The 8,414-nt window shown below is 37.8% G+C and overlaps 1 protein-coding gene across 1 annotated transcript; it reads right to left on the reverse strand.

Annotated features, from left to right (window-relative positions):
• Positions 1-3,071: 3,071 nt before the first annotated feature.
• On the reverse strand, positions 3,072-7,553 carry LOC149207093 (ABC transporter B family member 15-like). Its single transcript, XM_089397925.1, has 8 exons — positions 7,221-7,553; positions 7,086-7,140; positions 6,800-6,978; positions 6,264-6,721; positions 5,602-6,142; positions 4,654-5,520; positions 3,562-4,559; positions 3,072-3,438 (listed from the first exon to the last, which is right to left on the reverse strand). Exons 1-8 carry the CDS (start codon positions 7,551-7,553, stop codon positions 3,072-3,074), a joined length of 3,798 nt encoding a protein of 1,265 aa, XP_089254051.1.
• Positions 7,554-8,414: the final 861 nt, after the last annotated feature.

Genomic DNA, 8,414 nt, shown 5'->3' on the forward strand with positions numbered 1-8,414 from the left:
TCGACTCAGAGCGGGATTACGGATCTAGGAATATGATTGGTGGTAGGGGATCATATGTTGAAGTTGCTGCCCAATTGTTCCAGTAGTTAGATTGGCGGACGATCAACCAATGACAGAGAATTTTTATTGGATTCTAGTAATTGGCCCAGGAAATCATGGCCTATAGCTGCAATAATTCATTGACACAGCTGACAATATGATCGATGAAGTTGAAGACAGCGTCCTGTTCTAAATTGATATTCCTGCCAACGACAATTGTTGTTTCTTCTATTGCAAGAGTGAGTCGTGCATGAGAGGTACATGAGTGTTTGTGAGTTATGTGTACGCTTGTGGCATAAGTTGGACATCATACATTTGAAATGTTGTGAACTCGTATGAATGAGTCCCTTTTGTCTAAGTTGGACATCATACATTTGAAAAGTTGTGAACTCGTATGAATGAGTCCCTTTTGTCTTAGCGCAATAGAAGCATGGTAGAAATGAAGTTGTTGTGGAGCGTTGTTTATCACTAATACAGGAGAACACGAACCTAGAGGAAGAGACTGCTGATGAGGACCTCATTCTTAGAACGGAATTGGACCTGGCAAGGAGATTCTTAAATCTATTAAACTTGGAGGAAAGCAAAGTGGAGCTAGTGTATACGTTAAGATGGTGTTCCATTGTTTTAATTGTTTGCAGAGTTGGCATAATGACTAAGACCAAACCAATCACGTTGTCAGCAAAGCAGTAATTCCTATTATTACCGAGTAAGCAAATTAGTTTAATGGTCTGGAGGGATTTATAGAAAGAATCAAGTGCAGGTAAAAGCTTAATATGGATGGTTATCGAGTTAGTTTGACAATTGTGGATCTAGGGAAGGATCCCTCATTTGTTGAAGATGTGAGAGTGGCGTTCTGGTGAGGTTATGCGACAATTTGGGATGTTGTTTAGTAATTGACTGTGGAAGATCCATCATTCGGGAGTTCAAGGGTGGAACTCGGGAATCCAATTTGCCTACTACATTTTTTCAAGGGTTAAGAGACAACTTCATGGAGTTAGTAGCATAGAATATTTCGAATTGATAATGATGGACAATTATAATGGTTGACAGAATCATGTATGTGCATGACATCCTAGTAGAGTGGTTGGGAAATCATGCATTATGGTGGATGGTTGTTCCTTTATATGGACGTAGACATATTCTTTTGTCATGTTTGACAACACCTAGAATTCGCTAATTGAGGTTGTGACAAGTAGTCATTAAGAGGGGGACTTGGAAAATATAATTCCTACTTGTCTTGGTTTCTAAGTAAAGGATTTTGTTCTTGTTATTTAGGAGTTGTTTAGATGATTCCTAGTTTAGTGTTTGGTTGAGATATTTACTCAACTAACTAAGTGATTGTGTGGTTAAGATAGAATTTCTATCTTTAACCAATGATTGATGTATTTATATGTGTGTTTAATATAATGTAAGTGGTAAATTTTGGTGTGCAATTAGATTTTCAAATCTTTATAATTTTTAAGAGAAAATAATTATCATTTTTCATATTAAATTTTAAATCATCTAAATTAATCCAGTTCAAAAAACATTAATTTAAATATTACATTTATGTAAAATTATTTCTTATATTCAACTCTACATATTTACAATTCGATATAAAATTTAAAAATATAAAACCTCTTATTTAAACTTCCATATAAACTTTTATGTAAAAAAACCTAAAGTCCTTGATATATTGGTTTACTCATTTGAAATTGCTCATTATATTTTGTAATGTCTTGTCTTGTCCTATCTTATCCTGTAAACATTTTGACTCGGTCAAATTACAAATAAAAATAAGATAAAATAAAATCAATAATGTGAAAACATTTTTACTCGCTCATAATAAAATAAAAATAATGTTAAAAAAAATTCATGATATTTGGGGCATGGTTTGAGAACCTATGGTATTAACCCATAGTATTCATGTGTAATATAGCCTATTTAATGGGGGAAATTAAACCAGCTTAGATCTACCAAGCACTGACATAAAATAACATATTATGAAGTGGAAAAATTAATTGCGTACTAAGGGATAAGGACTTGCATAAATTTTGGTGGGTAGTACCAAGTAGTAAGTTTCAACATTTAATGGTGGTTAAGTATATTTTTTCACATCTTATTCTTATCCATTTTTTATGCAAATGCTTCCTTAATATGGATGGTAAGTATGTTATTTATGTGAGCTTAGATCTACCAAGCACTGACATAAAATAACATATTATGAAGTGGAAAAATTAATTGCGTACTAAGGGATAAGGACTTGCATAAATTTTGGTGGGTAGTACCAAGTAGTAAGTTTGCACATTTAATGGTGGTTAAGTATATTTGTTCACATCTTATTCCTATCCATTTTTTATGCAAATGCTTCCTTAATATGGATGGTAAGTATGTTATTTATGTGAGTACGACTATTTTACAATTAATAATGAAAAGTCATGGCATAAATATCTAAAAATCATGACATAAATATAGCAATTACATCCATAATGTGAGGACTCACATTTTTGGCATAAATATAGCAATTACATCTATAATTTGAGGAATAAGATTCTATTGTGCAGTAATTCAATTTACTTTTTTAACTATAAAATTTCTTCATGACATTTTTTCTGATTAGTTTTAACTAAAATCTTACTTAAATTTAACCTTTTTTTTCTAATTAATTTTAACTAAAATCTAACTTGAATTTAACCCAAAAGTTTTTTAAAACATTAAATCTATTTATATTTTTAAAAATACATTTTAAAAAACAAAAAATCACATTCTAATTTATTTGACACATTACCTAACAAAAAAATTCTATTTCATCTCAAACTTCTATATTTCATATATATATTATAATACAGAAAGAAAAATACGCTCACAATATTTTACAGGCTCTTTAAAAAAAAAGTCCTCGTCAAATTTTCATTGGATAAACAGAGTTACATTAAAATTCCAACCCTACTTTTACATTTGACAATCCATATTCGATATTTAGGGGAAGGAGCAAAGGAAGATTTACGACGTGGATCACGAAGGATACTTCTGTGTATGAGGCAGATGAGAATCTAGTGATGGCGTCGCTGCATGTTGACGAGAGAGTAATATGGATTGCCTTCTCCTTTGCCCAACAGATATGAATGACTCCCCTGTTCAATCACTTTCCCGTCTTGAATCACAGCAATCGAATCTGCGTTCTGAATGGTTGTCAGTCGATGAGCTATCACAATGCTCGTTCTCCCCACCATTATTCTGTCCAGCGCCTCTTGAACGATCTTCTCCGACTGGCTGTCCAATGCGCTTGTTGCCTCGTCCAGCAGTAATATGCTCGGATTCTTTATTATCGCCCTCGCTATCGCAATCCGCTGCTTCTGTCCTCCCGATAATTGAACTCCTCTGTCTCCGCAGTTTGTTTCGTATCCCTCCTCCAAAGAGCTGCAAAAATCCAAGTTAATTTCACTGATCTGGTTCAATAAATCATATTCTATTCCACAAATAATTATTTCAATTGCAGTTGATTATAAACATTCTGTTTCAATTGAACAATTGCAGTATTACCTGATGAAGTCATGAGCATTTGCAGCCTTTGCAGCTTCGATCATCTCCGCCTCGCTTGCTTTCTCTTTTCCGTAGAGAATGTTGTCTCGAATGCTTCCTCCAAACAACGTGGGCTCTTGACCTACCAGAGCTATGTGATTCCTCAAACTCTTCAAATTGAAGCTCCTGATGTCACTCCCATCTATTTTCACCGATCCTTTTAGGGGATCGTAAAACCTTTCAATTAATCCAATGATGGTCGATTTACCGGATCCGCTTTGTCCTACAAGTGCCATGCTTTTGCCAGCTTTTATCCTTAAGCAGAAGTTCTTGAAGATCATAACATCTGGACGAGCTGGGTAAGCAAAGTCCACGTTTCTGAGGTCCACGCTTCCTTCTACCTTATCCGTTTTCTCACCCTTCTCATCGTCCGGGTTTATCTCGCTCTCTCTGTCCAGGATGCCAAAGACGGATTCGACTGCATCAGAGCCTTTCGCGATGTCGGTGCTCATACTTCCTGCATCTCCTATCGCTCTTCCAGTGTTCACCAGAATGAAGAAAACTTGGAAAAGGGCTTTGGAGCTGACTTGTCGTTTCGCTACAAGGTGTCCCCCATACCAGAAGTCCAGAGCGAAATTAGCTACAGTGATGAATTGTGATGCTCCGAGGGCACATCCTGCAAGCAAAGATTGTTTGATACTGTCTCCGCGAGGTCCTTCTTGAGTCTTTTCGAAGAGACGGAGAATCTTGTCCTGTGAAGAGAATGCACTAATAGTACGATGGTTGGCAACAGCTTCTGCTGCTAGTTGACTGCCTTTATCTTGAGCTTTGAGAGACTTTTGAGACATGGCCTTAAGCATAACCTTTTTGGTGTAGAAACATAATACTATGACGGGTTGCACTGCAATTATTACAACTGCAAGGCGCCATGATAAAATCAAAGTCATCGTGAAGGCTACTATCACGGCGGAAGAAGTTTGTACAAGTAACGATATACGATCTCCAACCAGGGACCTCACCTATAATTCAAATAGAACATTCTAATCATCAGAAAAGTGTGACACAAATCCCAACATTCTTAGAAATATTAAAGCATTTAGGTCAGGTACTTGCCACATTAGCATCTGTTGCTAGTCTGGAGCAAACAGCTCCACTAGAATTCTCCTCATTATCGAACCACCCAATCTCAAATGTAAGGATTTTGGACAGCATCCGCTCTCGAACCCTTTTAGTAAGATATTCCCCCATAGCTGCAAAATTGTAATGCTGCAGCACGTTCACTAAGAACGCTATTACTACCAAGGCTGCAAAAATGGAGGAGTATACTTTGATTTTGGATTTGATTTGGTGATGGTCTTGAAGAAAAAATACAGATATAATTTCCCCAAGGAAAAAGGAATAGACAGGTTGAACTGCTCCAAAAGCTAAGGCTCCTGCACAGCCTAATAGAGCATGCTTCCATTCCGGAGTATTTAAAAGAAGCAGTCGACGGAATGAAGGGGCGGACGGAGGCTTCTGTTCAACTATCAGTTCTCGCTGGACTGATGCAGACATGTTCGAACTCGATCTGCTATAGTTGCTAGAGCTCGTTGCTCTCAAAGACTGGTCTAGCACAGTGGAGCCTTCGAATCGCTCATCTGGCTTATCTGCCGCGGCCTGTTGCAGCTGAACCAAAGTAGCATATGCTCCGTGGGGTTTATAGATCAGATCTTCATGCGTACCTGTCTCGATCACATGACCATTTTGAACCACCGCAATCATGTCCGCGTTGCGGATTGTGGAGAGGCGATGAGCGACTATAATTGTTGTGCGTCCGACTGAAGCTTGCTCTAGAGCATCCTGAACAATCTTCTCCGACTCTGCATCTAGAGCACTCGTGGCCTCGTCTAGAAGAAGTAGACGAGGATCCTTGAGCATAACTCTTGCAATAGCTATACGTTGCTTTTGCCCTCCGGACATCTGGACTCCGCGCTCACCCACCTGTATTACCCAAATGAAAGGAAATTCAAATCGACTGCACTTGCCAGAAATGGAAGATGAGAAAGAAAAGATAAATTTTACCTGTGTGTCATAACCATCTGGTAGTTGACTGATGAAATTGTGAGCATTGGAAGCTTTGGCAGCAGCAATAACCTGATCCATGCTGGCTCCATCCTTCCCGAATAGAATGTTCTCCTTGATTGATGTAGCAAAGAGTGCAGGTTCTTGACTTACTAGTCCAATCTGGGAACGGAACCATTTCAATTGTAGCGTTTTAGTGTTCACTCCATCCAACAAAATCTCTCCAGTGAGCGGATCATAGAACCTCTCTATCAACGCCACAACCGTAGACTTGCCTGACCCGCTTCCTCCCACCAACGCAACGGTCTTGCTTGATGGAATAGCGAGACAGAAATTGTGAAAAATCTTGGACTCTGGTCGAGATGGATATGCGAACTCAACGTTTCTAAATTCAATTTCGCCGCTGACCTCCTCCAATATTTCTCCTTTTGGATTTTCCCAATCAATGATCGGTTCTCTGTCGATTATCTCAAAGATGCGTTTACCAGCAGCACGTGCCTCTGCGAAATGTCTTATATTAGGAAGCGCAGTCCCGAGAGCTCTGCAAACACATCAGTGATTCCAGAAATTGTGATTGAACATAACAAAATGGATTAAATTTTCCGTTCTTGTATCAATTATAGAAATAATTGAGGAGAGAAATGGATAGGGAGAAAACTTACAAGCCACCAATAAGTATGAGAGCTGAAGTGACGAAAATCCTTCCTCCGCTAGCCCCATGATACATAACCAATATGCTACCATACCAAGCGTTGAAGGCCCAGATACCAAAGGTCACTGCTGTGCTACCTATTGCCAACCCTTTGACAAGACCTTGCTTAAGGCCAAGCTTTACAGTTATGTTAAGCGCATCGGAGAACTTGGTCATTGTGCTGTCCTCTCCAACGAAAGCAAAGACTGTCCTAATGGATGAAAGAGCTTGCTCTGCAATATTGCCGGCTATATTATAGGCTTCATTCAACTTGCGAGAAGTCTCCACCAGAATCCGTCCATACATTACCCCGGGAATTATCAAAAAGGTTAAGAATGGAAATGACGCTATTGCGAGTCTCCATGTCAAGTAGAATGCCACAAAATAACCACCGACGAACAAAGACATATTCATGAGGAAGTTAGGTATCTGAGAATGGACAATATTAGCATCAGAATTAGAAAACTGAACGAATTAGATGAGAGGATAAAGTAATTAAGATCATACCTTTTCAGCGAAAACATCCTGTATAATGAGAGTATCATTAATAACGCTTGTAACCACTTCCGATGTGGTGGTGCCTTGGGTGTCGAAGAAACACTCGTCCTGCCTCAGCACGGCTTTCAAATATTTCAAGCGCATCCGAGACGCCTGCCTTTCGCCGGTCCTCGCCCAACAGAACGCCTCTGATGAGACAAAGGGAAGCAAAGCATTAGTCATAGGTAAGATCATAAGAAAATCATTTCCATAAACATTGCAAAGTGTGAAAGGATGAAGAAGATAAGATACCAACCTAAAAACGCAGAAAAAAAGACACCGATCGATAAATATATCAGATGTAAGGAATACTGCACAATTACGACAAGTTACTCAATATGCGAGATGGGAATTACGACAAGTTTTGCTGTGTAAAGGAAATGATTATTACCGTGTTGACAGTATGACCGAAATCTCCGGTGAATGCAGAACTAAATTTTCCTATTTCGTCTATCAATCTGCTTATTATAAACATCATGATAGGCATGTTCAGTCCATCTGCAATAGTTCCAACAGTGCCCAATGCCACAAGGCAGAGATCAAATAAATCAGCATATTTAAACAGTTTCAATATTGAGATATTTGTATCATTTGCACGAACAGACGTGCTGTCAGTGTTGCTTTCCTCGACAGCATGCTGTTTAGGCAAATCTGCCTTTAATTTCGGCCTCTTTTCTTCTTCTCGTTCTTCCAGACCTGACATCTCTATTACTTCCGTCGCCATATTCTTCAAGTGCAGGAAGAACACAGGGCTTCGCGCTTCAATATCTTCTGGCAAACTGAAGCCTCTCACTATCCGGGTAAATGGTCGCCGCTTTCGTACTCAGAATCAAATGACATTATTCACATCATATATTAATAATAAGAACAGGTGTCATCATGAACGATCAGATTGTATAAAAGAATATATTCCGTGTAAGAAATTAGGGGATCTTCTAGAACCTTTAAATAGTGAAACGGAAAGTCTTCGGACAGTATCCTAGTAGTGCCTGACTGCGTGAAACATACATTATAGATTGGTGTTTTAAAAAACAATCGTAATCAGTGGAGTTCATCTCGAGTGAAACCGTCGTTGAGGCCATCCACTGTTCTCTTCTATTCCTGATCCGTTGATTCTCCAAATATCGAGGTTTTGTACCATTTAGAATGGCCAAATTTAATTTAGTGCGTTTGATTGTTTTTGTTGGATAACGATGTGGGTTAATATTTATTTAAATTAAAATCAGTGTTTTTTTAATTTAAAATTGTAGGGAAGGGAAAGCTATTTTAGAGTAGTGTGTATTTGGGAGAAAAAATATTAAGGTATTTTCGAAGCTATCTTAGAGTATTGTGTATTTGGGAGAAAAAATATTAAAGTATTTTGGATTGGTTTTTACATTTGCACTAGATATTTTAATGTGAATAAGTGTAATGGTGATTCAAGTTAGAAAGAAGCATAGTGTGATTTGATATTTTATTATTTTTTTAAGGTAAGAAAAGTAATTTTAAAATAAAAATTGAGTGAAATAAAATTTAAAATTTGGATACAAAGGAAATTATTGCAGGTTGTATTTTCTATGAATGCATTTTTACATTTTCTTATTTA

The sequence above is a fragment of the Pinus tabuliformis genome, chromosome 1_2 (assembly GCF_031772625.1).
Source record: "Pinus tabuliformis cultivar Carrire ecotype Pingquan chromosome 1_2, CPIR1, whole genome shotgun sequence".
Taxonomy (NCBI): domain Eukaryota; kingdom Viridiplantae; phylum Streptophyta; class Pinopsida; order Pinales; family Pinaceae; genus Pinus; species Pinus tabuliformis.

Coding starts and splice junctions, on each gene's coding strand:
- LOC149207093 (XM_089397925.1), bottom strand. CDS start 7,553: ATGGCGACGGAAGTAATAGAGATGTCAGGTCTGGAAGAACGAGAAGAA. Junction 7,141..7,220: donor TCGGTCATACTGTCAACACG/GTAATAATCATT, acceptor GTAATTGTGCAG/TATTCCTTACATCTGATATA. Junction 4,560..4,653: donor TAGCAACAGATGCTAATGTG/GCAAGTACCTGA, acceptor TTTGAATTATAG/GTGAGGTCCCTGGTTGGAGA.